Source organism: Aphelocoma coerulescens, assembly GCF_041296385.1.
Source record: "Aphelocoma coerulescens isolate FSJ_1873_10779 chromosome Z unlocalized genomic scaffold, UR_Acoe_1.0 ChrZ, whole genome shotgun sequence".
Lineage (NCBI taxonomy): Eukaryota > Metazoa > Chordata > Aves > Passeriformes > Corvidae > Aphelocoma > Aphelocoma coerulescens.
This window is the reverse complement of record NW_027184085.1, coordinates 9,658,757-9,681,306: the sequence shown is the minus strand read 5'-3', so window position 1 is coordinate 9,681,306 and position 22,550 is coordinate 9,658,757. Positions and strand designations below refer to the sequence as shown.

The following is a 22,550-nucleotide window of genomic DNA, read 5'->3' as shown; positions in this document are numbered from 1 at the left end:
AGGCCGGTGAGCTCCCTTTGCTGGCAGCTTGGTTCCCACAGACCATGTGCTGCCAGCAGTAGCTGCAGCTTTTCCTGGGAGCCCTGTGGATGTGATTAGCTGGAGAATTCCAGCCGTGGGGACCACACTCCTAGGGAACTTTGGTGTCTCTGTGGAGTTATTTTGCTGCAGACAGCCTGTTCCCAGCATCCAGCTGTCTCCAGTGCTCAGTGCTCTGTTCTCAGCATCCAGTGCCTCTGAAGGGAGGAAGCACACTCATTCCAATGGAGGGCTGTCCCTTCCACTGCAGCGTTTGCAGTGGTTCCATGATCCACTCTCCTTACTGTCTGCTTTCCTGGGAAGACATGCAGCACCCTGAGCTTGCTGGATCCTGGGTGCACCTGCTGGCTGCCCCCTGTCACTGCTGTGGGACAGTCTGGGGACAGGAGGCCAAGCTTGCCTGATGGGACAGTGACCTGAACCTGGGGTGGGATTTTAAACAATAGGCAGCTGTGGGTCCCCAGAAAGGCCCATGGCGAAGCCAGAGGCCCTGTAAGCACACGAGACGGAGGCTAGCTGGACACAGCTGTTTAATGAATGTATCTCAGTACAGATAGGGAGTTGCAACCCACGCACCCACGGCCGCCTCCTCGCCATGGCTCTGGCCACATCTCGGACCTGGCATCCGAAATATCCCCATTGGCGCTCTGGCCACTTCTTGGACCTGGCATCCAAAATATCCCCATTGGCCTGGCATGCCAGGGTGGTAGAGGAAGATGTCGTGGCACTGGTGCGCCTCCTGGTCTTGCAGTGGGAGAGACCCTGGAGAGGGGAACTGTGCCCTGGCTGGGGGAAGGGGGATGACTGGGATGATGCCCACAGGGCATCGGGGATGGAGGTGAGGGAGTGACCAGGTTGCTTCAAGTGCAGCCCTGGTCTGTGTACACCCCGGGGCTCCCTGTCTGAGCCAGGGCACACCAGGCAGGGAGAGGTTGAGGGCACTGTGGGGAAGGGATTGGAGGGGCAGGAGCAGCTGCTGGGGCTGCCGTGGGACCTGGGCATCCCAACCCCTGGAGTGTTTGGGGCAAGGTTTCCGGGCTCCCTGCTCCTTCGTCTGTGGGCTGAGTGCATCTGTCTACCTTAGGGCTGCCAATGTGGCCAGTGAATGCCTCATCCCTGCAGCTGACACCTGGGGAGGCTCTGAGCTCTGCCTCCTCCTCCTCACCACAAGGACTAATGCTCCCAGCGAGGCGAGGTTGCCCACTTGATGTGGTGGGTAGAGAGCAGGACTGAACAGGATTGGTGTAGGACAGGAATGGCAAGCAGATGAAGAGCATCCCCTGGAACCAGGGGTACAGGAGGGGATGAGGGATGCAGGGGAGTGCTGCTGGCAAGATCAGATGCATGGGAGGGTTCCCCTACATCTGACCCTGCCTTCCCATCCCTCTGAAGCTTTCTGTTCCCAGTGCTCCTTCCTACACCATCACTGTTGGCATTAAATAGTTGGTTGCCAGCAGGGAAGGGTTGAGCCATGCCAGGGGAAAGTCTCCCAGACACAGCCACGGGCTATGCATGCAAGGATGGACCTACTGGGCTCCAGCCCATGTTGGAGTACAGCAGGGATGTGAAAGACCCCAAGGGGGGTCAGTCACATCCCCTGAGGATCCACCATGCTGATGAGCTGAGACATTGCTTGCCGCAGACCTGTGGGTGCTGCCCGTGGCACGCAGAGGCTCTGCCCCGTGCACTGTGGGAGGCTGGGGGCACACGGGTGCTCTGGGTTCCGCTGTCGCCCCACAACTACCCAGGGCAGACCCTGCTCTGTCCGCAGGTCCCTGGGTGCTGTGGGGACGGGGATCATGGGGGCAGCAGGTTCCGTGCCCCTTGTGCCCCGTGGTAACCCCGGGCACGGGACCCTTCCCCACCGTGGTCCCTGCAGGGCCTGGGGGGGAGGGAATGGGGACACGCCCTGCCCCGCCCTGCTTCCCCCACCAATCAGAGACCCGAGAGCTGCTGCCGCTCCCTCAGCCAATCAAAGCCCAGCACCCATCCTCTTCACAGCCAATCCGAGGGGGAGGTGGGGCAGAGGGCAGCATGGCCGCTTCCCCGCCAGCCAATCGGCGCCCGGCTGCGGCTGCGGGGGGTGGGGGGGGCTGGGCGGGGCAGGTCACCATGGCGGGTGCGGCACATGGCTGGGTCTAGGCGAGGGGCTGCAGGTGCAGGGCTGCGCTGTTGGGGCGCGCTGCCAGGATGTAGGCGACGTTCTCCCGCAGGAATCCGGGCCAGTCGATACTCCTGCAGGCAGATGTGGGCTCATCGGACACCCTGGCAATGCTGCTCCCCCAGGGTCTCCCCCCAGAATGGGAGTGTCCACCACCCCCCTAACCATCCCTGCCTCACCTGGTCTCCTCCTGCTTTGTGGCTGGCAGGATCTTCTCCGGGCTCTTGCCGTTCCTGCTGCTGGCGGGGCTGCCCTCTGATATGGGCCCCACATGGCTGATGCTGTGGCAGGGAGGATGGTGTTCTTCATCCCCACTTCTTGCACCCCAAATGGTGGTGGTGGGGGAAGAGGGTGCACAGGGCTGAGGGGCCATGGAGGGGGAGGTGGCGGGAAGGGGGGGCAGCCATTTATGTGCTGAGCCCCTTTGGAAGGTGTTCGGGCCGTGTTGGGAGTCCTGCTGGGATATCACCCCTACACCAGGGTGGGCATCCAGCATCCCCTTACCTGACATTGCAGGACAGCATCTCCTTTTGGTGCTTGCGGAACCAGGTGTGCCGGGCCTGGCGGCACTCGCCCTCCCCGATGAAGCCATCGTTGTCCTGGTCCAGGGCCAGGAAGGCTGCCCGTGCCCGCTCCCGCTCCTTGGGTGTCAGCAGCCGCAGAAGGGCATTCTAGAGGGGTCAGAGAAGGAAAGGTGGAGCACTCATCCCATGGGAACCTCCCTCCTTACATGCCCAAAGCTGTAGGGGTCTCCACCCTGAGTGCTGTGGCCAGGGGTGCAGGCCATGGGAGTCAGCCCCAGGAGTCAGAGCCATGGTGTCAGCTGTAGGAGCCAGCTTTGGGTGCCATGACCATGGGTGCTGGTCATGGGCACTGACCTTGGGTGCTGTGGCTGTGGGTGCTGGCCCCAGGTGCCACTGCCATGGGTGCTGGCCATAGTAGCCAGCCCTGGGTGGTGTGACCATGTGTGCCAGCCATGGGAGCAAGCCCTGGATGCCACAACTGTACCTGCGGCCGTATTTTCTGCAGCAGCTGGATGGACTCATGGGAGAGGAAGTCCTGCCACTCGATGTGCCCCTTCTTGTCGGGGTCCAGGGCGTTGAACTGCAGGGCTGCCTGCTCCTCCTGTGCCTCAGGCATGGTCCGTTCGAACTGCTGCTTGTGCACTTGGTGTTTGTAGTGCAGGAAGTCATCCAGGGTCAGGCAGCTCTCTGCAGGGGACAGATTGGCTGTGCCTGGGAAGGAGGGGGAACCCACCTCCCCAGCTGCTTCCCGCAGCCATCTGGGACCTGCCGCATGGAGGGTACGCACCTGGAATGATCTTGCAGTTCTTCAGGGTCTCCATCAGGCTGTACATCTCTTCCTCTGTCAGCAGCAGATTGAGATTGTCCTGGGGTGGGGGGCAGAGAGGAGCCGTGAGGCAAAGACATGGGGTGGAGGGAGCACATCTCTGTATGGCAGCACTGGGATCCCTTGAAAGCGTGTGGGTGTGGCCACCCACAGAGGGATGTTGTGCTGTGTCACCCAAGGGTGCTGCAGTGGAGTGGCTCCATGCCCCCGGGCTTTGGCCATTCCAGCCCTGACACAGCCTGTCATGTACCCATGGTGCCACATCTCCCACCAACGTCCTGGAGGGCTAGCTGCAGGGGTGGGAAGGTGGTGAAGGGCCGCTGTCCCCTGTGTCTGGAGACCCCATCAGGCCAAGGTGGGTGGTGGGAACTGGAGAGCAGCAGGTCTCCCATTGTCCCAGACCAGGCTGTGAGGTGGGATCCTGCTCATGTCCATGTGGGGCACAGTTCCCTGGGGAGCACCCACCACCCAGCAGTGGCCTGGTGTCCCCTACTCCAGGCACTCACGCAGTAGTAGCAGCTCCAGCCCGTCTCGGTGTGCGCCGCCTCCGTCACCTCCACGGCGCTGTCCTTCTGCAGGTATCCCATGCGGCGCAGGCAGCCGTCGTGATACACCCGGGGGCAGATGCGGCAGGGGAAGAGGCTCTCGGCTGTCCACACCTCGCAGATCTCACACATCTCATCATTCAGGATCTGGGGAGGGATGGGCAGATGCTCAGAAGAGGAGAGTGGGGAGGGGCTTGGCTTCTCGATCTGGGCAGTGCTTTGCAGGTGGGGGTGGATGCTGAGGGGCAGAGAGGACAGGAAGATGGGAATGTGCAGGGCTGGCATAGGGAAGAGGTCGTAAGGGACATGGCTGGTTGAGTTAGAGGAGGTTAGTGGGTGTGTTGGTGGGGATGAATGGTGGGTGGATGGGTCTGGCTGTAGGGTTGGTGTGGCCATGGGGTTGTAGGTTCTCTGGGGTGCAGCATGGTAGGTGTGGGTGGCTGGACTGTAGGGTTGTAGATTGGCTGGTCTTTAGGTTTGCACGTGTGGATGGATAAGCTGTCAGGTTTTCCACACGTTTCCATTTCCACTTCCAAAGAGATACTAACCCGGGTATGTTATCTGGGTACCCTGGCTGATCTAGCCTTAGAACATGGTTGGACATTGGAACACAGTGGTCACGGTACCAACCCTGGACAATACTCTCAGGCACATGGTATGATTCTTGGGGTGTCCTGTGCATGGCCCGGAGTTGGACTTCGATGATCCTTGTGGGTCCCTTCCAACTCAGGATATTTTATGTCTGTGTGGTGCTATATAAGGCTGTAGGTGGGCTGGGGTGTAGGCTTGTTGGGTGGGTGGCTGGATGGGTAAGGCTGTGGGTGTGGATAGGTAGGTTGTAGGATTGAGGGCATGGGTGGATAAACTGTTGGGTTGTAGATGGGCAGGGGTGTAGGGGCTGCAGGTATGGAGGGGTGGGTTGAGTTGCAGGCTGGTTGACTGCAGGTGGACCAATACGTAGGTGAAGTTGTCTTCTTTTCCCCAGACCTAGAGCTGTCTGTGCCCAGCAGTGACTTCTCCCTTCCAAGACACCCCAGGGTCCCTCCAGGGCACATCTGAGCAGTTGCACCCCCCTCCCCATGTGGCACCTCCACCTGCCCAGCCTGGCCACTGGTACACTGCCCCACTGAGGCACCTCCATAGGGCTTTGCCATGCCCTGTGAGACTGTCATGGCCTGGCAGGCACTCGGGTGCTTGTACAGCCCTGGGCTCTCCCCTGTGCACCTCCAGCCCTGTCCCCATTCCTCCCACACTGTCTCTGTGGTTCCAGCAGCTTACCTGCTCCCTCTGCTCCAGGCTGATGTCTGGGGGCTCATCATCGTGGAGCTCCCTCTTGGGCCGGATGAAGGCAGGTGGCGTGAACCTGTTGGCCCGGTCAAACTCCTCAGGCTCCACGCCCCGGCCATCCCGCAGCCGCTCCCAGGCTGCCTTGCTGGCACTGCTCTCCTCCGGCTGGGAAGGTCCTGCCGATGCTTCCTCCTCTCCCTCCTGCACCTCCTGCTCCAGCGTCCCCTGGCGTGCGGTGCCCGCCTCCGCCCGACGCCGTGTCGATGGCTGCTCCCGCAGCCCATCCTTGAAGGCTGACACGGCCAAGCTGACCTTCTGCACCCTCTCCACCGTCTGCCTCCTGGACATCAGCACCCCCATGGCTCTGCGGTGGGAAGGAAGGTGCTATGTCCCTGATGCCAAAGGGGCGTCCTGGTGGTTTTCCCCCCAGCTGTGTGAGGAGCAGCTCAGGGCAGGCAGAAATGGGGTCTTTGTGACAAGCTGGTGCTGGGGTTATGATGGTGGCTATGGGGAGATGGATTCCGGGCCATGGAGGGTCTGAGTTGGTCGGGGAGTGGGACAGGAGGCAGGGAGATGGTTTGGGGGTGCCTCCCCACCCTTGCTCTATGGACTCCAGCTTAACAAGAAACACATCCAGGCTTTTCCCATCAGTGACACCCACAGGGACTAGGACCAGCTGTAACCCTTCTTCTTGTGTGCATCTCCATTCTGTCTTGAAGACAGCCTCTGTGGCCAGTCAAGGGTGAAAGATGGCCTCCCTGCAGCTCTGCCCAGGACGCAATCATAGCAGGTCTGGTGCTGACCCCTCACCTTCCTTAAATTCCTCTTCACTCACCTGCCTTTCTTCCACTCACATGCTTGTGTGTGTGCTGCTGCTGCTGTGATCACTGGGCATCCTGCAAGGAGCCGTGTGGGGAGGCTGGGCCAGCTGTAGCAGGGCTGTGAGGGTGCAAGGGGGAAGGGGAGCAATGCATGGGACTGGGACACATGGGTCCCAAGAAGGATATTTGGCTTCCAAGTACCAAGGGAAGATCATCTTGGGGTAAAATGGGGAGGCCAACAGCAGCAGCATTAACAAGTTGGACTCTGTCTCACTGGGTGTGAGCTGAAACTGGGGAGAAGCAGGATTTGGCCTCCAGTGTTGTGGGGCACAGCATCACCCCACATGGGTCCAAGGGCTTCCCTTGTGCCGTGCTGGGGTTGCATTATGGAAGATGCTGCCCAGGGCAGTGGTAGAATCACCATCTCTGGAAATGTTTAAAAACCCTGTAGATATGGCACTTAGGGACATGGTTTAATGGTTGCCTTGGCGGTGCTGGGTTAATGGTTGGAGTTGATGATCTTAGAGGTCTTTTCCAGCCTTAATTATTCTCTAATTCTATGCTGCAGCACAGAGGTACTCCCAGGACGTGCCCAGGGACCAGGAGGCAACGCGGGGAGATTGGAGCAGCAATCTCCTGCCCCGCCAGCCTCAGCGGGGAAGTCCCCAGGTAGCGGGATAATTAGCAGCATGCGTGCACACGCCAGGATCTCGCTGTCTGCGGGAGGACTCAACACCGCGGGCACTGCTGTGGCAGGGAGCCTGGTCAGGGTAATTACAGGTACCCCGCAGCAGCAGGGCCGAGCGGAGCGGAGCAGAGCATGCTGGCAGGCGGCAAACACCACTGCGTGCACACGCATGTGATTTCCCAGCCTCTCCCCACCACAGCGGGACCATCTGCCTGCAGATTCCCACGCGCTGAGCCGGGTATGCAACACGTGTGGGCCCCGTCCTGCGCGTGGGGGTCCCAGCAGCGTGCGCATGTGTGGGCTGGGGTATTTGCACCTGTTGGCCGCAGTGCCTGGCTCGGAGCTGGTGCCCGGCATTCTTCAGCTCCCGGGGCTTTGCAAAGGTGGGAGCGGGGCAGAGCTGGAGGCACGTGTCCAAGCCACAGCAGCAGCATCTCTGCGGCTGTGCCAGTGGGAAGGAAAACACCTGGGTGTTTCTACCTCCTCGCCGTGCCACCACCCTCTGCCTGGCTGGCTCAGGATCACGTCTGCCGTGGTCTGGATCAGCTCTGCTGCTGGGCAGCATTGCAGCTCTGCCTGCGAGCGAGAGAGTCGGAGAAGTCACAGGGAAATCCCCCCAAGATCTGCTTTTGCAGGTCCCTGCACCACTGAGTGTTGGCCAGATCCAGGCCTACTCCTGTCCAAGAAGCAGGGAGGAGAGGGTCCAGAGGGGCTAGGCTCACAGAGAAGAGTGAAAAGAGGGGTGTGACCCACAGCACATCAGTCTCCCTGGTACCCACACTGGTGTTCCTGATTCCAGTGTGCTGGCAGCTTCTCCCCACAGTGCTGCTTAGCTCTGGGTACCCCAACCCCAGCCACTCCGCAGTGCAGTGGGGCAGCCCAGGTACTAGAAGGGTGGCTGGTGTGTGGATTTTCTGTATTCTCCCCCCAAATCTGGTTCCCCTGTGTGTTCATGTCATAATCACCCACCTGCACTGTGCTGTTGCTGGAAGACCCCAGCCCACCTCCCTGTTTCCTGTCCTCTCCCAAGCCTACCCTGAGTGCCTTCTGACACTGGCAACTGTGTGCCTGGAGCCTGGACAGTATCACTGCTATCATGACTTGTGTCTGTCCTCAGCTCTGCTGGCTTCCCTGCTCCTGCTAGTGCTGAACAGCTGGACCCTGCCTGCGCATCTGGGGTGAATGGCTTCACCCTGAACTCAGTCTCCAGACTCCATTGCCTTTCCACAGGCCCCATTGCTCCCCAGATACCCCAAACTTGCTCTGGACTCTCCAGACCCCTTTTTGCCTGTGCCCCATACCCTACCTGACCTGCCTGGCTTTGTGGGGTGGGACTTCACCCTCACATAGAACCTGGCCTGACTTGGGGTCCTGCCAGACTTGGGGAGTCCCCCTTCTCCTGGGGAGGGAGGACCAGGGGCAGCTTTGCCTCACAGCAGCCCAGACACCCGAGCAGCCCCTGCATCCCCACGTGTCCTTGGGGGAAGGTGTCTCCAGTGCTATTTGTGTCCACCCCCCGAGGCAAGCAGAACCACCACCTGTCTCACCGTGACCTAAGAGGTGCGGGGGCCTCGACCTTGCTGCCAGGCTGCACCGTGGGACTATTTTTAGGTCGCCCCCACAGAGGAGCTAAATCTGGGCACAGGCAGGAGCTGCCTGCAAACACCCGGCTCCACTGAGCCCTGCCAGCACCGGGGGCTGTCACAGTCGGTGGTGGGCACCTTCCCAACCCCTTCCCTTCTCTTTCCCCCATCCCCCTGCACCCCTGCCCTGATCCTTGGGCAACATCCATTCCCCTCACTCTTCTCTTTTGGATTTGCTCCTTGCTGCTTCGTTCCTGCAGCAAAACACTGAGCCAGAAAGCACTTCATCCTCTCAGCACCCATGGACGCATCTTTCCCAGCATCACGCTCCTCTCTGTGTGGGGGACACTGAGGCATGGAAACAAGACTGGTGGAGCCGGAGTGAGGATTAAGCCTGGGTTAGGTGGGAGTGGGGAGAGAGCTGGTGGCTATCACGGAGGCACCCCGGGAAAAGGAAACAGGGCAGAGCATCCGGATGCAAACAGAGCCAATGGTCCCTGCATAGCTGCAAAATCTCTCTGCCATGGCAGAGCACATGTGGCTTGTGCAAGGGTTACGGGGTGCCAGGTTAGTGGTGGGTGCGGGGTGGCGGGTGACACACAGGTGGGTGTAGCGCAGCACGGCGGGGGTGGTGTGGTGGCTGGGAGTGCAGGATGGATGCGTCGGGGAGCAGAGCAGGTGGGGTGTGTTTGTTAGGACTGGATGTGTTACGGGGTGGATGAGGTGCGAGGGGTGGATGTGTTTTGCGGTGGATATGCTACGGCGTGGCTGGCAGTGCAGGGCAGGTGTTATGGCCCTTGGAGGGTTTTGCAGCGGTGTGGGCATGGGGTGGGTGGTGGCTTTGGGTGCAGGGATGTTGCAGAAGCTGTGGGAGTGGGGTGGTGTCTGTGGCAGCTGGTAGTGCGGGATGGGTGCTCCTTGGGGGCCGTGGGTGCAGGGTGAGATGTTGTGGTGCGCGGTGGCAGCCTGGGGAGATGGGGGTGTGGAGCCACAGGTCTCTAGGACTGACTGTTACCTGCCCCACGGTGTGTCCTCAGTGCAGGGCTCTGCCAGCAAATGAAGGGTCAGAGGGTGCTTGGGCTGGTGCACCCCTGAGCAGGATCCATGGCACCCACCTTCAAGGGGCTGTGTCAGGGTTGTGCCTGGAGCAGAACCTCCTCCTGTGCCAGGAGTATGCTCCTCGATCGTGGGGAAGGATGCACCTGGTCCCCACAGGCTGCCAGGGGGCCAGGCCTCCTCCCTGCCCTCGCCTGGCTGCTGGGGCTTTTGCCCCGCAGTGCTATGTCTTACTGCGAGCAGTGTTAGGGACCCTGGGGGCAGAGGGGTGGGGTACCAACAGGGAGGACAACCCTGGGACATCAGAGCCCATGGCTGCCTGGTCCCAGGGCTCGGTCTGAAGGGCATGAAGCAGGGCTGGGAGGAGCTGCCGTGGCTCAGGCATGGCTCTGGCACAGCCCTGCACACCCTGCCAGTTGCTGCCTGCCTGGGGTGAGGGGGACCAGGCTGCGAAGGCAGCAGGCTCTGGTTAGGGGACATTGCATTCCACCTCCCTGAGCTGGCTGCAAATGGCCAGAGGGGTCTGGCAGCATCCCCTTGTCCCCTCTCCTGGGCAGACAGCACATGCTGGAACTGTGGCACTGCTGGGACTGCTGCCACGAGGTGATCCATTTGCCATGGGGCAGGGAGATCTGTGGCTTGTGGTACCCTCCCACCCTCTGCAGGGCTGTGGGAGTCCAGTGGGGATGTGGGGGGGGGGGGCAGGGGGGGGCAGAGGTGGCAGGACCCCCAGCTGTGCTGTGTCCCAGTCCTGGGGACACCAAGCTGGTGGCTGCTCTCCCTGCCGGATCAGGTTGCCCGTCCTGCCGCGCTATGGCAGATTTTATAGGTGTGTCGCACTCTTTCATCTCCCAGAGGGGGATGAAAATGCCGTGACAGCAGAGTCCCTTCCTCTGCAGCAGACACAGCTTCTGCCCAGCTCCGCACTTCTCATTCTCCTCTCCCTCCCCAGCCCCTCTCCCCAGTACCCACATGAGGACCCCGAGGGCAGGACCCTCTCACCCCATCCTCATCCCCACTCCCAGGTATCCCATCCCAGGAGCTCTGGTCACCCTCCCTGGCACCAGGACCCTGGGACCAGTGGGGGAACCCAGCCAGGGGTGACACAACGTATGGACAGCCCACGCCATGCACCCAGGAAAGCACCCACAATGGCAAAAAAACCCCTCTTACCAGGATCAGAGTCGGTCTGGGAACACGAGCCCTAGACAGCAGTCCACACAGTGTCCATTGCCGCTGCCTCTGGCCACGAGCCCCTCTCCACCCGCGGGTGCTCACTGCATGCTGTGCTCCGCGTGCAAATCCCTGTCAGGGGATGGAGCAGTGAGGGTGGTACCCGGGAAGCCAGAGCCGTGCACTTGCTGCCGGAGGATGCAGGAGGCAGCAAGATGCTGGGAGCGGATGCCTGTGTCTAGCGCGCACACGCGCACACACACACACACACACACACACACTCTCAGAGGAAGCAGGGAGCTTGTGACTGGGGCTGAGCAGATGCAGCCTGGTTTGCTGTCCCTGTACCAATTGCTGCCCGAGCCCTGTTAAAAAGCTCTCCGAGAAACGAAGATTTTTTTTAACCAGGCTGACGTGTGCTGGAAGATACCAATAAAAGCTTTCCCTGCATCTCCTTTGGCCCCCTGGGTTGTACCGCCTTTCTTAGAAAAAACCTCAAGGATTACAGAGATGGGACTGCATCCAAGGATGAGCAAAGGTCTCATCTGCCCCCGCTGTGGGGTCTTCCCCAGACCCGTGCCCCAGTCACAGGCTACCTGCACCTGCTTTAACCCAATACCTGCTGGTCAGTGTTGCAGGCACGCTGTTCTTCCCACACTATGGTGCAGCAGGGGCACTGTGGCTGCTGGCTATGTGCAGCTCTGTGCGCCCAGTGCAATGCAAAACCCAGGGTTTTTGTTCTTCTAGTCCCCAGGACTTGATGTATCACCTGGGTGGACACCACAGGGCTGCATCAGGGCTGGGGGCACACAGGGGCTGTGAAGGAGGTGATGGGGCAGGAGAGAGGATACTGGTGGGGAGAGGAGGGCACAGGTCTAATGCAGCACCTGTGAAGGCAGGATATCTGGTCCACATGCATCCCCACCTGCCCCACATCAGCTTGGTGGAGATGGTCACTCAGCCCCCTTACACCTTACTGGAAGGGGGTGCCACTGATACGGTGCTGTGCTTTCCCCTTCAGAATAGACAGCTCTGCATGGGGATGATTTAGGGTGAAACAGACTCTGAGCCCTCCTAGGAGCAGCTTCCATCCAGGCTTGGGATTAGCACTGAAGGTAAGAGCAGAGGAGCCTGGGCAGTGGGGATGCTGCAGGGCTGCTCTGCTCCTCGGCCAGGCTGGGTACAGCAGGTCCTGTCCTGACGAGGGGAGAGGGAAGCTCTGCTCAGCCCCACTGCATGGTTCCTGTTCCCAGGATACTGCCTGGGGGGAACCTCACATCCCAGACTCACATCCTAGCCCTGCCAGACCCTGTGTCCTCCACTGGGCAGGTCCTATCAGGTTCCAGGTCTGCCAGCCCCACAGAACTGTGGACGTATGGACAGCAGTGGAGAGGTGGGGATGTCACCTTTCCTGTGAGAGCATGGGCAGCATGGAGTGGGAGACCTGGGATTAAGAACCAGTTGATGACTGAAGCTTCCTGGCTTCTGGAAGATGGGCAGCACCATGCCTGAGGTCTTCTACACCCCTGAAAAAACATGTGGTGGATGTGGCATCCAACACCCATGGAGTGCTCTGCCTCCCCAGGAGCAGGTGACTGGGACAGGGCAGCTCGGGGGGGGAGCAGGTTCCACATGCTTGTGCCACGTGCTGGTGCCAGGATGGTTCCTTACCCCTGACTGCTATTCAAGACCCTGTGCCAGCCCTCCCTAGACTCATGGGCACTGACACTGATCCCACAATACCCATACCTTCATTGCAGACCCTTCGTTTGGGAGTAAGCTGAGACCATCTGCAGCTCATGTCCAGAGGCTGGGAAAGGCAGCATCTGGGTGCTGTGTGGGGATTTGAGTTGGTCCATGGCTCTCTTTCCCATGTCTAGGGATGCACAAAGCCAGGCTGGAGACAGGATTTATCTGTTTTCAACTTGTGGATATCAGGTCCCGTCTTGCTACACGCCATCAGATGCAGGAGCCTTAATGGAGCCTCTGGGTGCTCTGCCCTGGCCCAAAGTGCCTCTCTGTGCTTCATCCTTCCCCAGGAATGCCTCCCTGTAGGGTGAATTATTTCGCCTGGGGAGCATGGTGGAAGGTGTTGGGATGGGTGTGGGGTGGAGAAAGTGCATGCCAGCTGTAAGGGAGGGCAACGGGCAACATCTTCACAGATGAACCTTGGCCCCAGAGGACTGCAGAGGAGTGTGCGGGCAGGCTGCGAAAGCTTTTAGTGCCTCTGTGGGGAGGGCCTTGCCCTGGCAGTCCCGGGGCCGAGTGTAGTGGTTCCTGGAAAAGCAGAGGCAAGGAGGAGCTCCAGCACCGCTCCTGCTCTCGTTGCCAAAGGCCTTGAGGATCCTGCTGCAGGCAGGTGCGGTGTCCCCCAAAATGAGAGCTACAATCCAGATCCACTTCTGCAAGGACACCCTGTGCCGAATTAAGGATCGTCTCGCACCCTTTGGGGAGGAGGAGGACACAGTCCCCTGTCCTCTCCGAAAAGCCACAGCGTGGTTGGCTGCTCGCTGGAGCGGCGCAACCGGCAACAGGCTGGGGAAGCTCCTGACAGGGAGCCGGCAGCGCCGGTCTGCTGGAGGAGGGCTGCAGGGGCGGAGGTGAGAGCTGAGCTGCAGCGGGAATGTGCATTTTCGTCAGCTCCTCTCCCCGCTCCGAAATCTCGCATGACGCCCGCGTGTAGGTCACTGGCTGCTGCGGCGACGCGGCGTGTGGGCTCACCATCTGCGGCTGCTTCTGGAGCGCGCCGACCGGGAACGCCGTGCGCTGCCCCGGCGCACCCCTGCGCCTGCCCAGCCCCCGGGGCCGCAGCTGCCAGCACCCTGGGCGGCACGGGGGGTCTGCCCTTTGGTGGGGAGGGAGGGGGACCCGAAGTTTTGGCAGGAGCAGCAGCCTCGGCGCGCCTGCGCGAGCCGGCGTTCCTGACAGTCAGCGGGGGGTGATGGAAAAGAGAACTTGTCAAAATAGCGAGATATCTTTTTTCAGGAGATTGCAAGTTTGGCTGATGGAGATAATAGTGTTGATGCGCTGCGGGGAGGGTTCGGAGAGGCATCGACTCCCCTCACGGCAGCTGTTTCAGGAGGGAAGGATGATACCAAAATCAGCATGAAATTGGATAAAAACTGGCTGCCTGATGGGCTGCCGTGTCAGACTGCAGGCAGGGAATGGCAGAGCATCGCCCATCATCTGGAATAAGTGGTGCAAGAGCAAGCCTGTGAGTGAGGGAGACCATGCCTGGCTCCATCCGGCTGTCGCAGCCCATGACCCCACATGTGTGGGCTCCATGCAGGGAAAGGAGCTCAGGATCTTACCTATGGGCCTGGTCCCAGTTGCAGACATGATCCTGCTCTCCACTGGCAACCAAGCAGGAAACCTCCCAGTGCTCCCAAGGCCACCCGCTGATGGCTGTCCTTCATGTCCACTGAGAGTCATCCATCCCTGCCCTTGGACATTCACACTGGCTCATTGATGACCACAATCCTGGTCATCAATCAGGTGCTGTGCAGGATGCTGATGGCTGTCCATCATGTTCCCACATCCAGGCCAGATCATTGACACGGCCTTTCACTCCCTACATTGATGCAGCTGTCCTCTGGTGATCCCACACCCTGACAGCTCAGCCATCAATCCCCACAACCTCCAGCTCCCTGCAGCTCAAGCCAGCGGGTGGAGTGGACCTGTGGCCCTGTGCCACCTATCCCAAAGGTGTAAAACTGCTTCCCATGGGATCTGGATCCTGGAGAATCCTAGGCTGCTCTGATACCTTCCCTCTCCCACTTCTGTCCCCAACAATGTCCCCCCTCCGTGTGTGTGTGGGGCTGCAGTGCCACTGCCACTGCAAACTGGTGATAGGGTGCTGACTGCTCCGTGTCTCCTGTTCCCTGCATTCCTTCTCCTGTGTTTTTTGGGATGGTGATGGGGACAGGGATCATCCCAGTTTTCCCCCTGCCCTCAGTAGCCAGAGTGCCCTAAGCAGGAGCTGCCAGATGGTGCCCAACATGGGCACAGCCCCTCCTTTGGCCCCCATCAGCAGTCACGCAGTGGCAAACCTGAAGTAGGTTAAGATGCCGCGGATGCTGGCTGTGTGCCTCACGTCTGTGGCACCAAGCTTTTGTGCTCTGAGTTCTCCCATCCCAGAGTGCAGAGCTCTTGCCAGACATCATTACTGAGCAGCCCTGTTTACACTGCCAGGGTGCAAATGCTGGTTTTGCCCTTGCCCACCCCCCCCCCCCCCACCCCACCAGCTTTGGTGGTGTTCAAAAATCCCCCAATACAAAAGCCTGGAGTAGAACTTGTCTAACTATCTTCAGCCACACAGGACTGGGGAGTTTGTGATTGAGGTCTGTCTGGATTCACTGCAGAATTCCAGCTGCAGCGTGGCCAGGCACCACTCTGTGTGGATAGGAGGCACCCCTCCTTTGTCCAGCTGCAAATTTGGTCTGAGGTCCCACTCCAACCTGATCCAACAACCTCTCCTGGAGCATGAGCACTTTGTGCTTCCCAGGATGGTTTTAGCTCCTTCCAGAGCCCTGACCTGGTACAGACTTGAGCGCTGCTTCCTTCTCATCCTCATCTGTGTCTGCTGCCATTCCTACCTCACTGCCGCATCCCCACATCTGCTGGGCTGAGCCACAGCAGCCCCAGATCTGCTGGGCATGCATCTCTGAGCAGGCAGTGCATCCTAGCAGCTTCTCCAGCTGCTGGAGGAGAGGAGAGGAGAGGAGAGGAGAGGAGAGGAGAGGAGAGGAGAGGAGAGGAGAGGAGAGGAGAGGAGAGGAGAGGAGAGGAGAGGAGAGGAGAGGAGAGGAGAGGAGAGGAGAGGAGAGGTCAATCTAAACACCTCTGCCCTGCTGGCAAGGGCACTGCCATGGTCTGTTAAGGGAACTGGGGACAAGCAAGCAGCCCTCAGGTCTGGAGGCAGAGCCCATCTGGCTGCAGAGGAGAGTGGCTCTCCCTCTCTTTTCCCTCTCCTCTCACACAGCTCATTTCCTATCTTTTCCTCTCAGCTGAGAGCTGTGAGTGCTGGATCTGGCCATTGCATCCCCTGGGGCACAGCTGGGTCCTCTTCTAACAGCCTAGATTCAGTCCATCCATCCTCTCACTTGTCCACTTCCAGAGCTGTGTGCTGCTCTCTGCTCCCTGCTATAGTCCTACAGTCACAGTATGGCTGTTCCCTTATCCTACAGAACTGGGCTCTGCGGAGCCTTAGAAAGAGTGTGAGTTACCACGTTACCACATTACCTTGTGCAATAATTTGCCCATATTGCTCCTCCATGAGCTGCTTTCATCCATGATAAGGGAGAAAAGCTGATGGCGACCACTCTTAGGACCTGGGGAGGGAGTACAGAGAAAGGATGTGGTCTGACAGTGCCCAAGTGCGAAAAATGCCCTGTGTGGAGCTGGGGGAAAGGTTCAGGGGTGAGGGAAGCAAGGACATGAAGGAGGTGGGAGGAAGCCAGCAACCCATCTTGCCCAGAGGAGATACTCCAGAACTTGGATCTGCAGGAAGGTGTTCCCCAAGCTTGTGCTTATCCTGGGATGCCCTTCCTTGGAGTGGCAGGTCCCTGCAGAGCAGCTGGGGCAGGGAGTTGTGGATCTTTCGATCCTGTTCCTATGGCTGGTGGCTCGCCAAGCCTGGCCCTGATGAGATGAGGGTGCTCCCTCTGGACAGATAATAGCTGAGCAATTTAGAGCTCTCTAATCTAGGAGTACTCTTGCAGGCATCAGCTAAATGACCCTCTTCACAGGACTACTCCAGCCAGCTCCCAGACAGTGGGCACCTCTCCCAGCCTGTCCCCTCTGCTCCACCTGCAAGTCCCAGAAAATTTGGGTCAGACCCCACAACTCTCCAGGCACCCTCCTCTCCTAAGCAGGAACATGTGTGTAGTCAAGTAGTGAAGACTGGTGCAGGGACTTGTCCCCCAGGACACTGATAGGCTCTGGAGAGCAGGATGAGCCCTGGTAATGGGGAGAAGGATCGGGGCTGCTGGTGGGGACAGTGCTGGGTTTGGACTGTGGATGGGTGCAGATGTGGGTTTGTAGCCCCACAGCACCTCGCAGGACATGCACTGAGCCCCACAGGAATGCCAGCCCTTCCTGCTGCCCACCCGTCTGCCTGGCTGTCACCCTGCAGTGTTACCCCCATCCCTGCATCCTCCATCTCTGCCTAGGCCGGTGGAGCATCCTCACAGAGGAGCTTTTCAAGTGGAACGGAAGCGCCTAATGAAGGCCGACTTCATTAACCAGGGCTGTCACCGGGATGATTGCTGCCTTCCTGAGCCACTCTATGAGCAATGAGGCTGTGGGAGAGGAGAGGAGAGGAGAGGAGAGGAGAGGAGAGGAGAGGAGAGGAGAGGAGAGGAGAGGAGAGGAGAGGAGAGGAGAGGAGAGGAGAGGAGAGGAGAGGAGAGGAGAGGAGAGGAGAGGAGAGGTCAATCTAAACACCTCTGCCCTGCTGGCAAGGGCACTGCCATGGTCTGTTAAGGGAACTGGGGACAAGCAAGCAGCCCTCAGGTCTGGAGGCAGAGCCCATCTGGCTGCAGAGGAGAGTGGCTCTCCCTCTCTTCCCTTTCCTCTCACACAGCTCATTTCCTATCTTTTCCTCTCAGCTGAGAGCTGTGAGTGCTGGATCTGGCCATTGCATCCCCTGGGGCACAGCTGGGTCCTCTTCTAACACGCAGATGGGACCTGGTGTGACCTGCAGTGATCCTGGACTACTGGATGCTGCAATCTGGACAGGGACATGGTGCTTTCAAGTGGTCCAGCAGGCTCCACATTGCTTTTGGTGTCTCCATCATCCCTGTTCCCATACTGCAGCATCCTACAGACTGGCTTCCTGAAAAGGCTCGTCCCCAGCTTCTCCAAGCCTGGAAAGCCTTTACCCATGTGAGGGGCTGTGCACGCTCCCTGTCTTCCCTCTTGGGAACCTCCAAGCACCCCTGATAGGGTGATTTGGAACAGCCCTGCGGAGAATCAGAGCCCCAGCATGCCGCTGCCTCTCCTCTTAATCAGCTAATTGTGTGTTTGGGGTTTCAGGCGAGGGCCCCAGCCTGGTGTTGCCATACCAACCACATCAGCTTCACTTTCAAACATTTACCAAGCAGGCTTGAAATGTGGAAAGGGGGTGAATTAAAAAAGAAGAGGAAGCCAAACAGAGGGTTGATGGAAGGGGAGAGAGTAAAAGGGCTGCCTGTGCCTCTTTCACAACCCCACGCTGAGTCCTGCAGGGCAGAAAGCTCTGATTAAAACAGCTCTTGCTGGGACTCAGAGGCTTTTTGGGGAACAAAAATATGCCCCTGCCTGCTGGAGACTGTCTGGTGCACTGTTGGGGATGGGATCATATTGGTTCCTTCAGTAAGGTGAGGGGAGGGCTGTGAGATGAGGATGCCCAGGACCCCGAGCAGGAAGTGTGGGGTGCTGGCTCTGGGGATCTCTCACCCCCAGATTTGGCTGGGCTGGTGGTGCAGGCAGCTGGTGTGATGGCTCAGTGGAGGTTAAAAAAGGTGGCTTGGGGTGGGATGTGGGGCAGATCTTACTCAGAGGGTCTGTCCCCTCTTTTTCCCCAGCCTGCTGTCATCCCAGGGTACAAAGCAGGATCCCTGCTCCCAGGAGCACTGGCCCCTGCTGGCATGTGCCTGCCCTGCTTTCTGGAGCTGGGTTGACTGTCTACCCTGCTTCCTGGCTGTCACCCTGTCCCTCCTCTCTTCCAAATCAACCTTTTTGCCCCGTGTAACCTTTCTGTGAGCTGGATCAGCCCTTCCAGCTCCTCCAGCCCTGCCAAGCAGGCTCTGGGCTGTTTTCTTATGCCAGCACCGGCATGGTATGAGCCCTTTTTTGCCTGCCAGCCCTGCTGCAGTCTCTCAGCACTGGCCTGTGTGATGCAGTCAAGGGAACTGCCCCAGGAGGAGGAATGGAGGTGGATGTGTGTTCTTTCTCCAGTTCTTCCAGCCTCCTCTGAAAACCCATTTAACAGATCAAAATTTTATACTCTGAGCCATGCCAGAGCCCAGAGCAGAGCAGATTTCAGTTACTTGCAGATTTTGGGCAAAGGAGGGCTATGGACAGGAGACATCACATGCTGCAGGTACACAGGGGAGATGGTGAGCAGGCAGGGCAGGTCAGAGAAAGGATGACATACAAGGAAACCAAGTTTTTGAGGGTGACATGTGGCCTTTTTGGTATCCTGTCTCTTGGGATGGCCCTTGCTCTAGCATCTGAGTGCCTCTGCCCAGTTCCTCACGCCCCCAGCATCCCCTGGCTGGGCTCTGACACCCACCTGAGTATCATGAGAGCCTGGTGACTCCTCCCCTGGCTGTGGAGGAGAGGCAGCAAGTCCCTTTTTGCTGTTCATTGCTAAGGCTTCAACATGTAGGGCTGCTTCCCTTGAAGCCCCCCTGCTCCTCCTGTGTGCTGAGCAAATCCCTCCATCCCTTCGCGCTGGCAACGTGAATCACTGTGGGCAAGGCTTCTCCTCAGGAGTTTCTTGGTCTCTGGAGAAGACCCCATGCACCATGTTCCCTCCTGGTCAGGCACCTCCTCCCTGCCAAGCTCTGCTCCCCAGAGGCCCCAGCTCTCCAGAGACCAGTGCTTGTGGAGGGAAGGGGCTGGAGGAAGTCTGTTTCTCTGGAATGAGCTCTCTCTTTCCTCTCCCAGGCATCTACACAACCTTCACATGCCCTAACAGCCAGCACCACCAGAGAATGTCTCCTTGTCACAAGGGTTTCAGGGACCTGTGCCATGCCCAATGGCCTGGGGGACCCTGCCCACACCACAGGTCCTTCCAGTGTCCCGTGGATCCCCTGGGAGTCCCCTGTCCCACCTGTTATTTCTATGACAAGAGCTGCTGAAGTGGCCATGGTCTGTGGGATGGCTGCTGTGGGTCTCAGGCTGGGAGCAGACGCAGAGGTCAGCAGCAGGAGTGTAGCCCAGGCTTTGCAAGGGAAGCTCTGGGATTGCCTGCACTGCCTGGAGCTTTGCAAGCAGCCTGAGACAGCTCAGCCAGCACAGTTAGCTTATCAGCCTTGCTAAGCACCTCTGAGTGGCCCAGATGGCTCTCTGCTGACAGAGTGCAGCCCTGGCAGCTCTCATCTGCTGGAGGTGGTGTGTGGGCAGACCCCCTGCCTCCTCCTGTACACCCTCAGGGCAGGTGTGCTCAGTGCTGGGTACTGGGACTCACCCAGACATTGCCACAGTGCCAATCTGGGCATCAACAGGGCAGGAAGGCACATGCTCCCTCTCTGGGCTGTGTGTGTGCTGCTAGCTCCATGGATGGATCAAACTGGGAAGCCTCAGTGGGATGCCCTGTGCCATGGGTTGTGCTTGCTGGGCAGGATACCCTGACGTATCCCTCCTGGATCCTGCACCCTGCCTGTGGCTTCCCCACTATGGACCAAACACCAGTCAGGAGCTGGGACAAGGACTGCCCTGGTCACAGCTGTGCCACAGCCACTAGGACAGGCTGCAACCTCCTAGCTGCTGCCTGCTTTGTCATAAACATTGCTTTGTTCTCCATCCTTCCCACGTGTCCTTTTGACAGGGAAAAGCCTCCAAGCCATTATTCTTGGGCTGTTCTTCCCTGCAGATTCAGAGGGAGATGGTCAGTGTGACCGCTGTGCAGGTGGCGGGGAGAAGGAGTGTGGTGTCCCACGACCCTGCATCCCACCCCAGGAAGACTTGAGCTCATATGCAGCACATATGGACCTCTGAGTGCTGGACACGAGGCTCTTTTCTGGGCAGCTCTGTCTGTGAGCTTTACATCTGCTTGCAACATTTCCAATGGCTTGATTTACTGTAATTCCTCTGGAAAGCAACTTTTGTGATTGCTAGCCTGGAGATCTCAAGCTGGACTTAAACAACAGGATCCTAAAGAGGCCATGAATAATTGAGCCTAATAAATATTAATAACTGTGGCAGGGCATGTAATTGCAAGGAGTGTTCTGGAAACACAGCTCTGCAGGCAAATGTGCACTCTCGGCAGGCTGGGGCAGAGCCCAGTTAACACTGGTGCTGCCGGGCCATGCAGAGCTATGCCTGGCCACCACCCCTGCCACCCTCCCCTGGGGTTAGTTGATGCCTTAAGAGGCTTCCTAGAAACAGAGACTAGACAGGAGTAAAGGAATAAAAGAGGTATTTATTTGAAAGGCAAGGTACCTTCAAAGGTACCCCCTGGGGAGCCTGAAGCCACTCTCAAAAATGGACCCCAAGATGGACCTCAGGTCACGAGTTCTTCACTCCTTTATAGGTTTGGTTCATTTGCATAGCAGGGTTAATTCTCCAATTAAAGCTTCAGTTTTCCCCACAACTTGCCCCCCTCGCCCTTAGAGGCTCTTTGGTTTATACATTTTGGGCCTAGGACAGTCTTGGTGTCTTGGAGAGCAGGCCCGGAGAGGCTTTGTTATGTCTACGTAGCATGAGAGAGCAGAAGTTAACAGGCTACAAGAAACTTCAGAGTTACACACTAAGCAGTACAGAATTTGAAAAATATGAAAGTTAAAACCTAAGGCATCAAGTGGTGGCCAGGGGCAGGAGATGCTGGCCACTGTGTGAGTTTTCAGCTGGCTGTACTTAGCAGAGGGTCTCTCTCCCATGACCTTATCTCCCGTTGAACACAAGCAGATTTGCAGCATCCACCAAATCATTTGGCAGGGATGTTGTCCAACTCTGAGCCATCCTCATTCCTCAGGCATTCTGGAGGACCTGGCACACCCACTCCAGAAAATCCTGCCTGCTCTCAGGCACAGACCATAGGAGGAATGCCCCAAACTGAAGTCAGCCTATGGATGCTCCTGACTCTCTGTCCCCACATACTGGGTCATTTGTCTGCGGCCAGATTTCAAACAGGACTGTCCCATGCTTGACAAAAACGGATGCACTGCAAAATATGGCTCCCAAGGCCAAGTGATATCAAGTTTTGTATGACCTAACAACTCCTCTGAAGTTGGGATGAGTGAAGACAAGACCGAGGGAAGGGATGTGCATGGATTTTCTATTTGTGACAGGACAGTGATGGGGAGTCCATGTGGCCACCTCTCCTGACTCAGGGATGTCCTACAGGGAACAACTGAACTTGTCACTTGAACCGTTGCTGAGCCATTGATCAGAGCTTGAGCAGATGCAGGATCCTGCCCAAAGTAGCTGAGCTTTTTGGATGAAATGTAACAACAAAGCTATAGACAAAATCCAGCTGTACTCTTGCTGGGGTGCTCTAATCCTTCACTGGATCTCATTCCTGAAACAATGCTCATCCCTGTGGCTTTGCCAATACCTGATCAAACCCAGTATTTCCCAGACTCACCTCTGCTTTTCAAGGCAGATGAGGAAAAGCAGTCAAGAGAGAGTCACAAGACAAGAGCATGGAAGGGCTCAGTCTGCAGCAGTGCTGTGAGTGGGGTTGAAATGTGTACAGGGAAGCTTTGCCAGAGCTTTCTGGGTATTGCAATTCAGGGTGGGGGGCTTGTGGAGCTGCCCCTTTGCAAGAAACCATTGGCTTTGCTACCTGATGCTGAGGGTGTGATGAAGGTTTCTGTATGGCATACAGAGGAATGGAACAGAACAAACGCTGAGCTTAGGGCAAGAGCTGGGGGCAATTTGAGTAGGACATTGCCCACAAGTTTCTGCTTGAAAGCTGCGGTTCTTGGGCAGATGAAGCTCTGTGAATGCTTGGCAAGGGTATTGTATCCTCTGCAGGAGCTTCTCCCACACTGAAGAAGTGCTTCTTTTCCCCAAGCTGCCTGGCTGTTGAGACTGCATCTTGCAAATGCGGTTTCAGACAATAACAGCTTGCAATTATGCAGTGCTTTCAAAACCAAGATATCCTGAATTTCGTTAACGTCTTTGTATAAAACTAGC

The 22,550-nt window shown here is 58.1% G+C and overlaps 1 protein-coding gene across 2 annotated transcripts; it reads right to left on the bottom strand.

Annotated features, from left to right (window-relative positions):
* Positions 1-577: 577 nt before the first annotated feature.
* On the bottom strand, positions 578-11,476 carry PHF24 (PHD finger protein 24). Of its 2 annotated transcripts, none has more exons than XM_069001546.1 (9): positions 11,323-11,476; positions 10,704-10,835; positions 5,374-5,746; positions 4,057-4,242; positions 3,512-3,590; positions 3,209-3,411; positions 2,705-2,871; positions 2,380-2,481; positions 578-2,274 (listed from the first exon to the last, which is right to left on the bottom strand). In XM_069001546.1, exons 3-9 carry the CDS (start codon positions 5,740-5,742, stop codon positions 2,178-2,180), a joined length of 1,203 nt encoding a protein of 400 aa, XP_068857647.1. In that variant the 5' UTR covers positions 5,743-5,746; positions 10,704-10,835; positions 11,323-11,476; the 3' UTR covers positions 578-2,177. The 2 variants fall into 2 exon arrangements, with proteins under 2 accessions (XP_068857647.1, XP_068857648.1); XM_069001547.1 differs by lacking the exon at positions 11,323-11,476 and adding an exon at positions 10,983-11,024.
* Between the last annotated feature and the right edge of the window lie 11,074 nt (positions 11,477-22,550).

Excerpts from the sequence above, each read along its gene's own strand:
- PHF24 (XM_069001546.1), bottom strand. The coding sequence starts at position 5,742 with ATGGGGGTGCTGATGTCCAGGAGGCAGACGGTGGAGAGGGTGCAGAAG. Across the intron at positions 4,243-5,373 it reads GCCTGGAGCAGAGGGAGCAG|ATCCTGAATGATGAGATGTG; the intron begins GTAAGCTGCTGG and ends ATCCCTCCCCAG. Across the intron at positions 2,872-3,208 it reads TGCAGAAAATACGGCCGCAG|AATGCCCTTCTGCGGCTGCT; the intron begins GTACAGTTGTGG and ends TGACCCCTCTAG.